This window comes from Aethalodelphis obliquidens, unplaced genomic scaffold, assembly GCF_003676395.1.
Source record: "Aethalodelphis obliquidens isolate GAN/ISIS:26980383/991018 unplaced genomic scaffold, ASM367639v1 scaffold56, whole genome shotgun sequence".
Classification (NCBI taxonomy): domain Eukaryota; kingdom Metazoa; phylum Chordata; class Mammalia; order Artiodactyla; family Delphinidae; genus Aethalodelphis; species Aethalodelphis obliquidens.
In genome coordinates this window covers 6,334,896-6,353,125 of record NW_020838000.1, presented here as the reverse complement: position 1 = coordinate 6,353,125, position 18,230 = coordinate 6,334,896, and the positions used below count along the sequence as shown (strand labels likewise).

At 39.8% G+C, this 18,230-nt stretch overlaps 1 protein-coding gene and 1 long non-coding RNA gene across 3 annotated transcripts; one reads left to right on the top strand and one right to left on the bottom strand.

Moving 5' to 3' along the window:
- Positions 1-1,577: 1,577 nt before the first annotated feature.
- On the bottom strand, positions 1,578-16,958 carry SGO1 (shugoshin 1). 2 transcript variants are annotated; one of them, XM_027086531.1, is made up of 8 exons: positions 16,805-16,958; positions 12,965-13,119; positions 12,685-12,881; positions 8,785-8,861; positions 7,069-7,127; positions 5,751-6,557; positions 3,091-3,280; positions 1,578-2,885 (listed from the first exon to the last, which is right to left on the bottom strand). In XM_027086531.1, the coding sequence occupies exons 2-8, from the start codon at positions 13,104-13,106 to the stop codon at positions 2,780-2,782; spliced, it is 1,578 nt and encodes a 525-aa protein (XP_026942332.1). In that variant the 5' UTR covers positions 13,107-13,119; positions 16,805-16,958; the 3' UTR covers positions 1,578-2,779. The 2 variants fall into 2 exon arrangements, with proteins under 2 accessions (XP_026942332.1, XP_026942333.1); XM_027086532.1 differs by having other exon boundaries at positions 16,778-16,956.
- On the top strand, positions 5,943-10,889 carry LOC113609371 (uncharacterized). The gene is made up of 4 exons (XR_003428610.1): positions 5,943-6,033; positions 6,321-6,476; positions 9,139-9,305; positions 9,861-10,889. It is a non-coding gene; the product is annotated as an uncharacterized LOC113609371 (long non-coding RNA).
- Positions 16,959-18,230: the final 1,272 nt, after the last annotated feature.

Here is an 18,230-nt window from a genome sequence, read left to right as displayed (position 1 = left end):
GGTACCACCATTTAGAAAGCAACCCTACTTCTAGGTACTAACTCCACGGAAACTTATTTACACACATACAAGAATATAGAATATTCAGTGCAGCACTAATTTATGATAATGAAGAAGTAGAAGCAAAATGTTTATCAAAAGAAGAATAAGTCTGATTTATTTATATAATAAAATTCTGTACACCGATGAAAATAATCTATATCTGCCAATGTGGACAAATCTAAAAACACAATGTTGAGCTAAAAGTAGTTGCAAAAAGATATATACAATATAGCATTCATGTAAAAATGTTAAAACACAAAACAATCTTAATAGTCTGGATAAATGCTACAATATTAAAATACAAAAACTGTAAAAGTATAAAACCACCACATTTAGAAAAATAATTGATTTTGGAGATGACGGGAAGGTGAGGATCAAAGATAGATGAAAAAACATCAGAAGAGAAAGATCTATAAAGTCATAGGAAAGGCAGTCAAAGTTAGCAGGAGTTGGCAAGCTTTTGGGGTAAAGGGCTCAAGAGTAAATATTTTAGACTTTGCAAGTCTTTGCAAGAGGCAAAATGAAGGATATTATGTTAAGTACTAATAGGGGTTCAAAGTTAGTGTTTTCTAACATCAGAATCGATAGCAAGGTTTTTTTTTTTTTTGTGGTACGCGGGCCTCTCACTGTTGTGGCCTCTCCGGTTGCAGAGCACAGGCTCCGGACGCGCAGGCTCAGCGGCCATGGCTCACGGGCCCAGCCGCTCCGCGGCATGTGGGATCTTCCCGGACCGGGGCACGAACCCATGTCCCCTGCATCGGCAGGCGGACTCTCAACCACTCCGCCACCAGGGAAGCCCCCGATAGCAAGTTTTTGATTTAAAGACATAAAAAACATTTTCAGACCATATGAAAGCAGGCAGAGGGCTGAATTCGGTCTGTAGTCTGCAGTTTGCACAGTGCTGGCCTAGAGCAACGTCATGCAATAGAACTTTCTGGGGTGACGGGAATGTTGTACATCTGCATTGTCCCCAGTATGGTAACCACTGGAGCCAAATGTGGCTACTGAGCACTTGAAATGCAGCAACTGTGACTGAGAAATTAAACTTTACATTGTATTCAATCTTAATTAAGATAGCCATTCTAGAGTTTCTATGAATTCAAAGAACAGCTGTAAGAGCAGTGGCTGAACAAACAAACTAGAAAAATAAGAGACTGTGATGGGAGAGTAGGGCATATGAACCAGTGATTCCTTCAGGGACAGGAAAACTTGGGCTGATGGAAAGGATTTTGGGTGTGACTGGCATGGAATGCAGAAAGATGTGGAGTCAGTCAAGAAAACTTGAGGTCAGGGTTAGAAGAATCACCCAGTAAAACAGAAATTGTTGATCATGGACAGGGCCGTTCCACAACGAGAAGCTGAAAGAGAAGAGACGTGTGAGGATGGGAGACCTATGGGGGCGAGGACTACAGAGAAAACCAAGGTTTGGGAGAGAAATGTCCAAAAAGGGCGAGAGTGGTGAAGGCCGGAGAGAAAGATGACCAGGGAGATATGCTACCTCTGATATTTAAAGAACGGAAGAAAAACACAAGCACTAATCTTATACAAACTTTATTGCTCTTTAAAAATGAGTAACTTTAAATTTTACAGAGGTATATACAAATGTAGTCTTCAAACTCTCAGAACTGAACTAATTCCCTCTCACTGAATTAATTTTTTTTTAAACTAGTTAAAATTTTACTCTTCAATTAGGAACCTTGGGGAAAAGAAGTCACATCATGATTTAAAGGCAAAGGCAGAGACCCAAAACCAGCAGGTTTTTCCTTGTTAGGCTGGAGCACAGTTTAAGCCAGGCCAGACCCACTCCAGCTCTGGCCACAGTCTGCTCTCTACAGCCTGGTCCCAGGTTTGTTTGGTTGCAAACTGGCTTCACTTCTCTGAAGACCTAGCTTGAGTGAATTCATGGCTTCCTCAAGTTTGAGCATCCCTCACTTCTGTCATTGGTGGTGCCACCGGCCATGGCCTTAGGAATTGATCAAAAATACAAAAAAGCCCTTAGCATTCACACATTTAACATCTGGCGTTTTTGACTAAACAAGTAACTATACTGAAAGGCCATGACACAATAATTTGTGATTTTGCTGAGGTATCCCTATGAACAATGTATGCCTGGAGCTGGGGGTTCAGAGCCAATCACTTACCTGGTCCCTGGGCCTAAGCAACCATCAATTCTCTGATCATGATCTAATACACATTTTATCTGAAAAACCAAATACAACAATAGTATAAGGGATCCACAAACAGCTTAGGGTACACGCTACTGTGAATGACAAGGATTTATTTTGTTCAAATATTGTACAAAGAGTTTCAAAAGATCCTCAGCCTGTCTTCAAAAATCATTCATTCAATCATAGTATTACCTACTTAAGGGAAAAATAAAGATGCCTTATAATTAAAACATCTTAATCTGAAGAAACACTAATTTCCAAATGCTGGTATAAGATACATTTTGACTAAAATTAGGCAGTATAAAAAATCTAAACTATTATAGTGCTTAAGTCCAATTATTTATACCTAAAAGAAAAAATAAACCAAATGTATCAAAGGTGTAAGAAAAACCATCACATTTGAAGCATAGTTTTGAAGAAATGTTCACGATCTAGAGTCCTGTCAAGAGAATATTCTATGGCAATAGTTCAACCCACTTGAACAGTATCTTACAGATTCTCTCGGCACCACAGAAGAGGGTGTAGGATGAATTTAAACAACATCCAACAAACGATTCATTGTACTCGCTTCATGCTTTTTTTTTTTTAGAACTGCGTCTGGAATCCTTTTTCTGCTTAAAAATAGGCGAATTCAAGAAACACAAATCTGTAAAAGGGTCCCCTCTTCTCAGTTTCCTGTAAGAGTAAAGAGAACTCGTAGGCATAATTATAAGCATCCCAATACTAACTTACTCTTCAGTATAAATTTACTGTAGAGTATGCCATTGTTAATATTCCTGGTTCAGATTTTCATCAAAATGGTGTATTTCAAATAAGGTCCATAACCTTAATCCCCCCATGCGTATCATTAAAAGTTAGCTCCCACAAGCCAAATACTTACGAAGCGAGCGTGGGTTCCTTATAGTTCACACTGGCTGTGCACCTACGTTTATGCAAAGACACTGGTGGGCTTTCTACATTCTTTTTTGGAGAAAGAGAAAGTTTTCTGGTTTTCACTACAGGATACAAGGGGACATTTGTGATATCCTTCAGGTGAAAATGAGGTGACTGGTGAGTTTCAGGTAGTGCACCTACAGAAAACAAGTTTTATTGAATATGGTTCCAAAAAACAAACAAGCAAACACAGGAACTAAAACTGTACGCAATTACACATCTTAAAAGTATACAAAATCCAGCATTTTATAACACAGATTTTTAAAAACTTGTTCACCATTTTTTCCTCCCAGATAACACTGAAATATTAATTACTGTAGCTGTGAAGAACTGACTAAAACAATAGTTTACTAAAACTTAAAATTCTTAAAAATTAAAGAAAAAATTAAAATTCTTCTAGGATAGCTTGGGCACAATGAATTAGTTTAAACTATGCAATTTCATTTAGTCACACCTTGCTCTTTAGAATCATCCAGGCCTCAATCTCTTTCAATTCCTAAGTTTATCATCAAGTGACTTCTTATTGTCTTATAAAGCCACACAAACTCATTCTATTAAATAAATGAGAATTCTAAATCGTATTCTCTGGGTAAACCAGGAGAAAAGGTGTTCCCTCTAGTAAAGCTAGTCAGCTAAACAGCTACCCAATGTTTTTCCTGTCATAAACATCCAAGTTATTCTACTTGGGGCTACATCTATATTGGGAGACAGCTACCCAGCACACAGGTAAGAACACTATAAGACAAACAAGCTCTTAAAATAGTTTTAAAAAGCAAATCATTTCCCAAGAAAAACTAAATTGTAACTGTAAAATGACTTTATACTTATTAACCATTGTCCAGGGTTATTTGGGATTCAAATATTCTGTCTTTCTTGTCCCTACATAAGCATCTTGTACCATACTAACTATTCCAACTTTTGGTTTGGAAAATATGGTTAAACAACAACATCAGATCAGTTGCTATATTCCGGAATAAAGCTTCTAAAACTTCAAAGCATATACAGATCTTCTAGGGATTTTGTTAGAGAGATACAGATTCTGAATCAAGGATGTGGGGTATGGCCTGAGATTCTGCTTTTCTAAGAAGTTTCCAGGTAATGCTGATGCTGATGGTCTGGGGACCAAATTCTGAGTAACACTATCTTAGAGTGTATTTTTTTTTCTTTTAAAAACTTATTATGAAATATTTCAAGTATACACAAAGACGGGGACACCAGTATAATAAGCCCCCAGTTACCCAGCTTCAATAATTATCAATATTTTGCCAATCTTGTTTGATTTACTCTAAAATCATTACAGCATTTTTTTTTTTTTTTTTGCGGTACGCGGGCCTCTCGCTGTTGTGGCCTCTCCCGTTGCGGAGCACAGGCTCCGGACGTGCAGGCTCAGCGGCCATGGCTCACGGGCCCAGCCGCTGCGCGGCGTGTGGGATCTTCCCGGACCGGGGCACGAACCCGTGTCCCACGCATCGGCAGGCGGACTCACAACCACTGCGCCACTAGGGAAGGGAAGCCCTACAGCATATTTTTTTAAAAAGATATTTGCATGCTACCACCACCTAACTGGTTGACCTTGGAAAGTCATTTAGCTTTTTTAGGTTTCGGTTTCCTTATAAACAAGACAAGCATGATCACACCTACATGTCACAGAGTTGTTCTGAGCATCAAATGAACTAGCATGACAATATTTGGGGAATAAACCTGCCTGTTTATGTTAGTTTCTCCAGACTAAAATTCCCAGATGAGAATCTCTGTGGGCAGGTGCAGACTGTATCATCAACATTTGAACCATGCCTACTTTTTTTTTTTTTTTGCGGTACCCGGGCCTCTCACTGTTGCGGCCTCTCCCGTTGCAGAGCACAGGCTGCGGATGCGCAGGCTCAGCGGCCATGGCCCACGGGCCCAGTCGCTCCGCAGCACGTGGGATCCTCCCGGACCGGGGCACGAACCCGTGTCCCCTGCATCGGCAGGCGGACTCTCAACCACTGCGCCACCAGGGAAGCCCCCATGCCTACTTTTTGATCTAACCAATAAAAGCAAGATTTTTCTAAGCCACAGTTCTTAGATGTTTTACAAATGTCTTACAAAAGAATACTAAGCCCATCAATTGAGGAAAAGGTTTTCTTGGTCTAATTAGGCCACCTTCACTAAACAGAAAATTATTTTAAATTGTGGTTCTTGTCAAGTTGACTATATAAAGCAAAGCCATTAAAATTACAGGTCACTGGATTCAAGTTTGATTTCATTTTCAACGGGATGTTTCAGGGGAGTGTGTAATAGGCATTTAAATTCAACTTAAACTCCACAAAAGTTTTTCCTCGCCTTGGAAGCTTTCATTTACTGAAAGTAAAATTGCTTTCTCCATAACAAGTAGTATTTGTTCTTAAAGAGGATTTAAATTAGCTTAAAGCATGTCGAAGCAACACAACTGTGATTTCCACCCCACAGCTCCCCACTATTTAATCTGACTGTAACTTTCCCCAAAGAGACAGATGGTAAGTCTGTAACCTCCTCCAGAGAAACAGATGGTAAGTATAGTATATAAGCACCGGGAGTGATCATTTATCATAAACATTAAAAATGCAGGCAAACAAGTAAATCACTTACTAGGAGGAGGTTTTGTTGGCTCAGAACCCTCTGTCTCCTTTTCACCCCTATGTTTCAGTGCTCTTTTAGATCGAGGCCTGGTGACTGGACTCCTATCCGATTCACTGGTGAGATCTTGACTGTACTTGCACGTGGGCAGATAGAGGTCATCAGAATCATCTCCTGAACCACTTGTTTCACAGATGCTCACTTCAGATTCATTGTTGTTTTCTTCTCTTTTAGAATCATTGCTCATTTTTTGTCGGAAAGGAGTAAGATGAACACCCTCTTGCAAATTAAAATTGTAAGCATCCCTAGAGGTAACAGATTTATCCAACTTTTTTTGGGAAACAGTTTTTTTTTTGCTCCCTTTATATTTTGAGACAGATTTTGTTTTTTTCCTTTTGTTAGCTTTTCTTTTCTCTTCTCTTTTTCTTCCTTGGGCAGCTCTGTGCTTACTTTTAGTTTGGTCTAATTTATACTCTAAAATGTCTTCTTTTGTCTTAGTAGATGGTCCTGGGTGAATTAGCCTTGGTGATAAGTAAATTTCATCCTTGTTCCATTGACAAAAATTTTGTTCTACATTTTCAGGTATGTGCGTGTTTACTGGTGGGTCTACAAATCTAATTCTTTCCAGCTCCAAAAACTGCTCTGACAAATGACTGATTCCAAAATCATCCAAGGCTTTGAACTGACATGGATTGTTGACATGTTTCTTTAAACTGCGACGGAGAGATACAGTTCTAGGTAAGACATTATCTGTTGACTTATCTTCACCTGAATCCAAATCGAATCCCAGTCTGTCTTGAGAAATATTAGGTACTGGCTCTGAGAATTTAAAAAAACAAATGAGAAATATAGTTTTACTTTATGGAAATTTAAATTTCAAGAATCTTAGAATTCAAAGTTAAAAATGGAACTAATGAAAATTCATCCTGTAGTTTTCCCACATTTACTATAAATAAATAAAAATCTGGGGAGCATAATATTTACTTCCTTCCGACTGTCTGTACCTATATATTCCAAGGTCGTTATGAGGGTTAACTGCGGTAACATATGTTAAATGCCTAACACAGAGCGTAACACATAGTAGGCTCAGTAAACTGCAGCCACAGTTATAGGCAAGGTTTCTGACTATAGATTTGGAAAAATAAATGGATGTGTTTTAAAACTCTTGTTATTCTGTGTAAAATAAACAGATATTTGCTTTGAGCAGAATATCAGACGAGAAGATTTAAAAAGGTAAACAAATAAAAATTAGAGAAATTTAATTATGTTACTTGTTCCCAAAGATCTCATCTTGCCTTTAGCAGTATTTTTAGATTTTCATTTGTATTACCTTCTATTTGGAACAATTCTTCTTGTCCTGGAAAGTCAGCGTCCTGAAGAGGAACTTGCCTTAGAAAATACCAATAAAAAACAAAAATTTATTTATTATGTAATAAAAACAAATTTTAAGATTTTCTACAAAGTAAGTTCTTTTCTTTAGTATCATTTCATAATTCCGCTCTAAATCGGTACATCTGTTCTATATCAAATGAAACCAAAAAACACGTATGCTGATTACGTGGAGGCTGATTTGTTACGACTGACATTCAACTGCCACTGGAGGAACTAATGTATCAAACTGGACAGTTCCTCCTGAAAACGTTCCATAACTCACCATTTCATTTAACTGGAGAAACAGCCAATCAGATCGACTTATAAAATACATCAAAGAAATGCAGTTAGATCCTTCTTTAGGAGCCTGCATTATCACTAGCCGAGCTGTGATTTGTAGGCAGTGAACACTTCTACGGTGCTTACCTACTGACTCCTCTGAAGTTAATACTGTTCATTTTCTTTAAAAATTTTGTTCCCCTTTGGTTCATGGAACAAGAAATTTCCATTCTTTATGCTTTAATATGGCTGTTTCATTCTAATTATAATTTTATTCTCTATTTTCTCTAGAGAATTTCCCCCTAAGGACATCAAAACTTAAGTACAAGTTTAGGTAACAGAGTTATGGCAACCAACTAATAACAATTTTAGAAACCTTATAAAAACTCAATTACCTCATCTTGCTTTTTGATCACCACATAAATATTTCGTCAAATCTTAACATTCAACTGTTTAAAAACTATTCATGATTAAAATTAATATGGGGATAGGAATCATATTAGTGATTACTTTTGCAAGGAGGGGGCACAGACTCGAAAGGGACATGAGGGAATGGCTTATGGCAGTAGCTCTCACCTGGGGACAGTTAACCTCCCCCTCCCCCCAACACCCCCAGGATATTTGGCAATGTTGAGAGACATTTTGGTTCTTATAACTGTTCGAGGCAGGCTGCTATTGGCCTCTAGTGGGTGGAGACCAGGGATGCTGCTAAACATCCCACAATGCTTGGGACAGCCCCACAAGCAAGAATGATGTAGCCCAAAATGTCAGAGGCGCTTAGACTGAGAAACCCTGGGCCAGAGTGACAGCAATGCTCTGCATCTTAACTCAGGTTTTGGTTCACGGGTGTATACATTAGTCCAATTCACTGAACTGTGTAATTAAGATCTGTGCATTTTACTGTATCTAATTATATCTCAGTAATTCATAAGCAAACAAATAAAGTACACTTAATCCAAGAGAAGAAGAAGGTATATATGGTCTGATGGTATTTAAGAATGAATTGGATTAGCAAGACAGTGTGAAAGCTGTGTTAAATATGATATTAGATTTCTTTTCTAAACCAGACTATTTGTAGTACTGGCAAAATACCATCATTTGAATAACCAATCCTTAGAATAAAAACACGATACAAGAAAAATAGAACTGAAGGGCATAGTTTAAAAATTCAGGAGAAGCTTTTTATTCCTAGACATCAAAAAAGTAACTAAATAGAAGAAAGCTTTGGCTTGGCTACATAGCACAGAATTTCAACATATAAAATTTCTTAAATACATTCTTAGAACGTCAGACCCAAATATAAGAGTCAATATAATGCTAATTTCCTTTCATAAATGGAGCACAGAATTAAATACTTCTTGGCATTAATAATCATAATAATGAATTTGATACTAACGGTAAATCCTCCACGAGTAAATTCCTGGAGTTGCTGTCGCTACTGGAGTCCATTCCAGAGGGACATACTTCCCGGTCCTGTCAATGTATTAAAACAAAGAAAACACTGGTACAATGGAAATATTCATAACAAAGCATTCATTTATTCAACAGTACTTATTGACAGTCTGCTATGGTCAGGGACTGTTCTAGGAACTGAATCTATAGCTACAAAATAGATTAAGTACTACTCTTTTAAAGCTTACATGCTAGTGTAGGGAGATGAAATGTAAAAAAGCTGATGGTGATAAATGCAATGAAGGAAATACTCAGGTTGAAATGACAGAGAGTAACTGATGTTGGAGGTCTCTTTTAGATGGGATGACTTTCATCTGAAATCTGAAGAACGCAAAGAGCCAGCCATTGAAGGAGGAAGAAGTGGAAACAGCAGATACAAAAGTCATGATATAGGAAAACCTTGCTGTGCTCAGAAAAGAAAGGCCACTGGGGCTGGAACATAGTCACTGAAAAGACCAGTGAGAGGTGGGCACACAGAGGCCAGATAATGTAGGGCCTTGAGAACCATGAGTTTGGATTTTAGTCTATGTGTGATGGGAAGTCATTTGAATATTAAGCAGGGAAGTAAAATGATCTGAGTTTTAAAGAGATCAGTCTGGCCACTGTGTGAAACATGGATTGAAAAGGGCCAAGGGCACAGGCTGTTAGGAAGTCATCATAGTAAATCAAGCAAGACATATCAGGTTGGACAGGATTCCTATGGCTGTGGAGGTGAAGCCCAGGGGAAGGCTTTGCGGTAACAGTGTACTCACATTGAATAGGGGTGGAGGTAGGGACACAGAGTGAGAAGGAAGCTTCTTATGCTTCTGACTTGAGCAAATGGGTGGGTTGCCTTATTGAGCTGAGTAAGACTTACAGAGGGAGGCAGAAGTCCAATGTCTTGGGAAGGGGGAAATAAAGAGTTGTGCTTTGTACGCAATATATTTGAGATCCTTTATAAATATTTAAGTGAATATATCAAGTAGTAACTGTGTGTGTGTGTGTGTGTGTGTGTGTGTGTGTGTATGTGTGTTTGTGTAGGTCTTGAGCTACAAATTTGGAAGCCACCAGCAGGCAGACAATATTTAAAGCTATGGGAGCAGATGAGATGGGACTAGGACAACTGATGTTTAAAAGTAAAGAAGCCAGCAGAAGAGATGGACATAGAACAGTCAGAAAGAGTATGATGGTAAGAAAGCTAAGAGATCAAAGTATTTCCAGCAAAGAGTTATCCCTGTACTATGTTTTACTTCAAGGCCAACAAAAAATAGAAGTGACCCCTGAATTTGGTAACACGGAGGTTTTGGTGACCTTGACACACAGTGACAACAGAATGGTGGGGATGAAAGCCTGGTAAGAGTGAGTTCAAATGTTAGGGGACGCTGAGGAAGGGAAGACAGTAAGTGCTCTGTTCTCTCTGGAAAAGTTCTGCTGTGAATGGAAGCAGAGAGATGAGATGGAGGAATGAGATCAGGAGAGGTTCCATTTATTTTCTTTTCCTCTTAAGATGAGAGATACTGAAGCACATTTGTATGTAGCTAGAACGATTCAGTAGAGGGAGGTAAATGTTGGAGAAGGGTGCAAAGTCCTAGAGGAGATGAAAAGAAGGGAATCTGATGCACAAGGGGAGGGACTGGCCTTGGATAGGAGCAGAGACACTTCTGCCAATGGCACAGGAAGGAAGACAGAGAACACAGTGTAGACACAGGAAGGTGTGTAGATCTTTGTTAGGAAGACGAGTGGCCCAGTCTGATTCCTTAAAAGTCATTCCAATTCAGTGCAGTTGTTTTATGAAATTTGATGTACATATAATATGAAGACATTATAATGAACAGGTTAAAACTGTTCATCAGAAACAACTAGAAATTTAATCCTGTTAAAAGTTTTAAATTTATTATCAATATAGCTAATGTTCTAAAGCTAGTATTATTACTGAAGATAAGTAAAGGAGGATATTTAACTACAGAGTGATATAAAAATTATTTAGAAGAGCCATGATAAAACTTAGGGAACAAAATGCTATTAGAAATTACTTTCTGATTAATCCTTACAAGGTAAGTTAATTATTGGCAGGCAAGAAAAACATTCTTTTTTTTTTTTTGCGGTACGCGGGCCTCTCACTGTTGTGGCCTCTCCCGTTGCGGAGCACAGGCTCCAGACGTGCAGGCTCAGCGGCCATGGCTCACGGGCCCAGCCGCTCCACGGCATGTGGGATCTTCCCGGACCGGAGCATGAACCTGTGTCCCCTGCATTGGCAGGCGGACTCTCAACCACTGCGCCACCAGGGAAGCCCAAGAAAAACATTCTTATTAAAGCATTTTAAGTTCTCCAGCACTGCAAAATTGACTTGATAAACAAGGATGCACACGTATACAATGATGGTTGAGAATGAGTGATACATACAGCGAGTACGTGGCAGAAAACAAACTCTGATGTTTTAAATGCTAGGAATACTTTCACCCAGCAACTAACGATATCTTTTAATAAATATTCAAAAATCACTGATAAATGTCAAAAGGCCTACAATAACAGAATTTTTTCACCACTGTTTTTGTGATTATCTCATTGAGTACTCACTTGACATCACTCTGTGTGATTTCAGCAAAAATTTGGAAAGGGAAAAGGAAGATTCAAATGTCTTTGGAGAAATTTTTTTCCTCACTAGTTGATCAAACAAGGAAAAGAAAAAAAATTAGGAAAGATTATATTCTGAAGGAAAAATATTTCAAATAACCTTTACATGAAGGTAAAAAAAAAAAAAAATCGTATCTAATCTTTATAGACAATTTTCTATTATATTATGTACGTATATGTTGCTATATGTGTACATATGTATGTGTATACACACACAAGTTCTATATATGTCATACACAGAAAAAATATGGAATTACCTTAGTTGCAGGGAAGCAAGAACTCTTTCACTGACTCTGACTCTCAATGGAGAAGTGACTTAATTCCTTTCTGGAGTCCAGACCCCTACCCTAATCACTAGGCTCTGGCTTCTTCTCCTGCCCTAGGTGCCAACACAACTGTCCTCACTGGTGTGGCAAACAGATGGACACCCAAGTGTTAACACCTGACACTCACCACTGCTCTTTTCTTTCTCTGCCCCATGCAGTTTTCCTGGCAGTGGCCTCTGGGAAAAGGAGAGAAACTGGCTTGTCCTCTCTCTTCTAGGGATTAATGTGTGACGAGACCCAGATAAGACCCTAAATCAAAATTTCTCCCCGTCTCTTATGTTTCGGCTGGCCTTTCTATACATTCCTGGACACAAACTGAATCAGACTGAAAAACAGACAGCAAAATGTTCAGGATATTTCTTGTTTGGGAGTTAATATATAGTTGTCCTTATTTAGCCAACTAGTAGGTAAAAGTGATTCTCCATAAAGCGCTTAAATACTTCCCATCTCCCCAGTCAACGTAGTCCTTTCAAAACCCCACTGGTGTAGCAAAACTACATAGAAAAGCTAAGATTAATAGCATTGATTAAAACCTTTGGACTAGTCTGCTTCCACAACCACTTTTAGACCTTTGGCTTGGTTGCCCCTACCTTTGACTCACATCGCTGCCATTCAAAGGGTCTGGCTGTGCAAGAGGCTAAACTATTTCTTTTATACGTTGTCTTGCTACCTGCTTTCAGAAGCAAGTTATACGAGTATAAGCCTCAATCAGCTACAGGTATATGCTTGAAGCTTTCTTAACTGGCCCACATACAACTGGGCTGCAGCACTGAAGAAAGATGTTCTCATCACTTCACTAATAACAGAGCTACCAGTAATTAATTTAAAAAACAAAATTGATCTAAACTACTAATTCATGGCTTTAACATTTTTCCCAAGAAATTGAGCCTTTGTGATCAAAATACCTGAGCAGGTTCTTCTGTCTGTTGTGAAGTAAGTTTTTCTTTCAGTGTGTACAGCTGACACATGAGGTAGTAACATTCTTTCCTCAGCTGTAAGATGATATCCTGGGCTTCTCTCACTTTGGACTTTTCATTTTCCAAAGCTAAGACTAACATTCTGTTGTTGTCTTGGTAGTTTTTTAGCAGTGTGGAAGTGTTGGCTAAAAGACAATAAAAATTTTTTTATCAGTTATTAAATCTGATCTTAAACAGTGATGTAAAGGACAACATGAAAATTTCTTACTGATTATTTGGCATGGTGCAGCTATCAAAGACTTTCGTTTGCCAATCTCTGCCAAGTTTTTATTCCTTTTCTCTTTCATTCGTTTTTTTATGTCTTCAAGACTATCTTGAAAGGACTTTTTGAGGCATCTTTCCTTGGCCATCTTCTGCCTAGGACTTTAAAACAATGGAAAATATTTAATTTTTCAAGGGGTGATATCAAATATAAAACAAAACTGAAAACACAGGTTATTCATAAAAAACGGATTAGAGACTTTGTAACTGTCGAATTAGCCCGAAGTAGACAGCCAATCTGGTAATAACCTACATTTGCAGCTTTTAAATTACATTAACATTTGTGGCATAATTTTATCCTCCTCGGGTACTTTATACGGAAGGCTTAATAAATATGGATTTCCAACACAAAGGCTCTATAATATGCCACTTATTTATTCTTTAACAAATACTCATTGGGGGCTTACTATACATTGGGTTGGCCAAAAGGTTCGTTCAGTTTTTTCCATAAGATGGCTCTAGTAGCACTTAGTTGTCTTTAACTTCCTTGGAAACAATTTTGTTAGATCGTTATGTGACAGCTGTCATATCAGCATGCATTAAAAAAAATACATAAAAAACCCATCAAAATTGGTGATTTTTTTTTTTTTTTTTTTTTTCGGTATGCAGGACTCTCACTGTTGTGGCCTCTCCTGTTGCAGAGCACAGGCTCCGGACGCGCGGGCTCAGCGGCCATGGCTCACAGGCCCAGCCGCTCCGCGGCATGTGGGATCTTCCCGGACCGGGGCATGAACCCGCGTCCCCTACATCGGCAGGTGGACTCTCAACCACTGCGCCACCAGGGAAGCCCATAATTGGAGAATTTTTATGTAGCTTTTTTAATACTGAAGATGGAAGAAAAAAAGCAACATTTTCAGCATATTATGCTTTATTATTTCAAGAAAGGTAAAAATGCAACCGAAACTCAAAAAAAGATTTGTGCAGTGTATGGAGAAGGTGCTGTGACTGATCAAATGTGTCAAATTGGTTTGCAAAGTTTTCTGCTGGAGATTTCTCACTGGACGATGCTTCACAGTCTGGTAGACCAGTTGAAGTTGATAGCGATCAAATAGAAACAATAATTGAGAACAATCAACGTTATACCACACAGGAGATAGCTGACATATTCAAAATATCCAAATCAAAAGTTGAAAATCATTTGCACCGGCCTGGTTATGTGAATCACTTTGATTCTTGGGTTCCACATAAGTTAAGTGAAAAAAACCTTCTTGACCATATTTCCACATGAGATTCTCTACATAAATGTCACGAAAACATTCCATTTTTAAAACAAATTGTGATGGGCAATGAAAACGGGATACTGTACAACAATGTGGAACAGAAGAGATTGTGGGGCAAGTGAAATGAACCACCACCAACCACACCAAAGGCCAGTCTTCATCCAAAGAAGGTGATGTTGTATATATGGTGGGATTGGAAGGGAGTCCTCTATTATGAGCTCCTTCTGGAAAACCATGATTAATTCCAACAAGTACTGCTCCCAATTAGACCAACTGAAAGCAGCACTCGACGAAAAGTGTCCAGAATTAATGAACAGAAAATGCATAATCTTCCATCAGAATAACGTAAGATCTCATGTTTTTGTTTTTTTTTTGGGGGGTACGCAGGCCTCTCACTGTCGTGGCCTCTCCCGTTGCAGAGCACAGGCTCCGGACACGCAGGCTCAGTGGCCATGGCTCATGGGCCCAGCCGCTCTGCGGCATGTGGGATCTTCCCAGACCCGGGCACGAACCCGCGTCCCCTGCATTGGCAGGCGGACTCTCAACCACTGCACCACCAGGGAAGTCCCCAGATCTCATGTTTCTTTGATGACAAGGCAAAAACTGTTACAGCTTGGCTGGGAAGTTCTGATTCATCCGCTAAATTCACCAGACATTGCAACTTCGGATTTCCATTTATTTCAGTTTTTACAAAATTCTCTTAATGGAAAAAATTTCAATTCTCTGGAAGACTGTAAGATGCACTTGGAATAGATCTTTGCTCAAAAAGATTAGAAGTTTTGGGAAGATGGAATTATGAAGTTGCTTGAAAAATGGCAGAAGGTAGTGGAACAAAAGGGTGAATACGTTGTTCAATAAAGTTCTTGGTGAAAACGAAAAACGTGTCTTTTCTTTTTACTTAAAAAACCGAAGGCACTTTTTGGCCAACCCAATACTAGGCATTAAGGGAAATGCTTAATATATTTTGATGTTATTATTATTTATGTTTCCTATGACAATATTTATGACCAAATTTTAATGTTTATTAGGCTTACAGCATTAGTTCAGAGGCAAACACGTATCTGGGCTTTGCTTTCCAGTTACTTAAGATATGCACACATGCTCAAGAAAGTCAGGTGATCTTGAGAGGTTTAGTTATACTATGGAACACTATATACAATTTCACTAGGCTGTTATAACAATCACAGAGCTAGAAAAAGCAGGAACTGGGGCGGAGGAACATGCCAATTTTCTCATAGTTATTTTTAAAACTTAGCTCATGCATACAGCAGACATTATATAATTATTGTTCTACATACAGTTAAAGTAGCAAAATATGCACTGCCAGGAGACCATACCATTGAGTGTATTAGTACATAAGTATATGTAAATCTTTCAAGGCTGCAAATCAGATGGCTTCAGTATTTTGCTACTAAGCATGTCAAACTACTTTTCATGAACCTCTTTTGCCCTAGACTGTACTTTGCAGATATTAAAATTGCAAAAAATAATTCTTGTTTCCTACCACAATCTACGTATACAATTTTCACTGCAAAAGGACACCTTCATCTCTTCTTAGTCAAATATTTTCCTGAATCTTACATTTTCTTGAGTGTTTTCTCCAGGCCTTCCTTATTTTCCTCTGGGGTCTTAAATATAGACATTGTAGATTTCATTAAATATTTTCTTTCTGCCAATACAGATACAATATATACTGGGATGCTTCCAGTAGAGCAAGCACAACTATTATTTTTAAACACTAATGTTAAGTAGGTTTTATAAAATACCCTACCACAATGGAGTTTTTGGAGTTCAAACCTGTAGATGTTTGAGAGCCAGGCAGATTATGTAACTGAGCAAGTTGGTTTGGTTATTTTAAAAGCAAAGCTTATATAAAAAACTTTCGTTCTTACATTTAATCAACTTAAAATTACAAAAGAAATATGCCCTATCATTCCCGTCTAGGCTGATAGTCTTAAAAGGGGGTGTGGTGGAGAGAAGGAATGAAAACAGTCACAGCGCAGAGGGCAGTCTCAATCTGTACGGTGTTCGGGTAAGGGGCCTAGGTTCAAAAGAACCTAGAATATTTGATCTCCATCATAATTCTTTCATCACTCTTGCTGTAGGACACTGGCCAGTGCCGGCTTTTCCAGGGTAAGAGAAGCAGCAAAAGAAAAGGACGTCAAAGGCATCGCGCCACACAAAAAATAGCTGCCAGTTTGTGTGCCCCCACGTTGAGCCTGGCTTTTAACTACTGTAAACGCTTTACCTTCACATCACTTAAGCCACACAGTTCCGCGAGGCGCGAGGTTCCGGGCCCACTGAACAGAAGAGGAGATAAGAGTATCGCAAAGCGCAGGTCGGGGAGCTGAGCAGAGAGAGGTCCCTGGTCAGGCCGACGCCACAGCCTGAGTTTTTGGCCACCGAACTCAGAACAGAGAGACCCAGAGGGAAGGGGAACAGGGGTCAAGATGCCCCTGTGTCACACCCGAAAAACCTGCAGCCTCCTCTTGAGAAAGCGGGACGGGACGGGGGCTCCCGGAAGAGGCCCGGAGACCCGCCTCCAGCAGGGACGTCCACCACAGTACCTTGGCCACGGCTTCTGCCACAGCTGTCGCCCTCCTCCTCACATTCCAAGGCTCCGCGAGGCTGTGTGGCCGTGCGCGTCCCGAGCTCCGAGCCCCTTTAGCCTCAGGGACCCTCTCTCACCGCCACTGACCGCTGCAACCACATTCGAAATTCTCCGCCGCGCTCACCCATTGGCTGGCTGGACGAGGTCACGTGACGCTGCGGCGCAGCCCAAGGCGCAGGCAGAGCCCCGCCCCGCCGGGCGGCCTCATGTGACGCAATCCCGCCGAGAATCCGCATCCGGGCATCCGTCGCCCCCTCCCGCGGGGGCGGAGCCAGTTGTCCGGCGCTTTTCGGCTCGGAGTTATTGGTGTTTAGAGGCGGAGCCTCTCCGACACCTTTCAGGGCGGGTATTTTAGGGAGTTCGAAGGATTTCTGTTTCTCTAGTCTTACAGCTGTCCGTCTTCGAGGTTATGTGCAAGGGCTCCCTCTTGTGAGACGAATCTTCTCGGTTGTTTGCCCGCCCAAGCAGTCAACCTGCCGTACGGAGGCGGTTAAAGGGATATTCAAACCAAAATAAGGAGCAGCTTTTGGATTAATGGGATTTTTGTAAGGGAGGTTGCAGATATCTGAAATATTCAGATCCAGGTTCTTTCTCTTTGCCCGACTACCTCTGGCTCTTTTCCCCTCAGGCAGTGACACCAGCATCCATCCAGTTACCTGCCCAGAAGACTGGGGAATCTTCCTAATTTTTTATTCTCCCTTAGCTTCTCCACGTCCAGTTACCCAGTCCGGTCACTTCTACTTTCTAAGTATTATTCAGGTCCAGACTCCACTAACTTCCATCTTCTGATCCAGGCACCTACCTAATCCCTTTCTACGAAGTGCGTTAGTACCTGCTCTGACTGCAGAGTCCATCCCGTTATACTGTCATAGTGATTTCCCCCAAATGCTGGCTCTGACCTTAAAGAAAATTTAAGCTTTCTTCATGTTAGTGTGACCTTACCACTAACATGTTAATGTTAGTGACTGGTTTGTAGCCCATCAGCTCAAACAAGTAAGTTTAATAATTCTACTACTCTAAAAAAATGGAAGTTTTTAGTAATTAATCACATTAAAAAATGTTAACTCCTTCATTCATGCTTTATGAACTGAGCTGTAACTGCTGAAAGCTGAGCTTCTAACCACTTCTAGTTTGAAGTTTCCTGACTCGCAGTTTGATTTGCCTAATAAAATATTCACATCAAGTAATGCTTTCTGAATTTACTTTTGAGAATGCTTTGTGGGTCCACTGGAATTCTGTGAGCAGGTTCCATATCAGTACCTCTATAACTGGGGACTCAGGGGTGCTGACAGCGCTGAAAGGCCTTTCTGATTCCTTTTGAGCCAGAACTTGCTTTGGACCTAGAATGGCAATGGTGTTCTATGAAGTATGAATAACTGAGG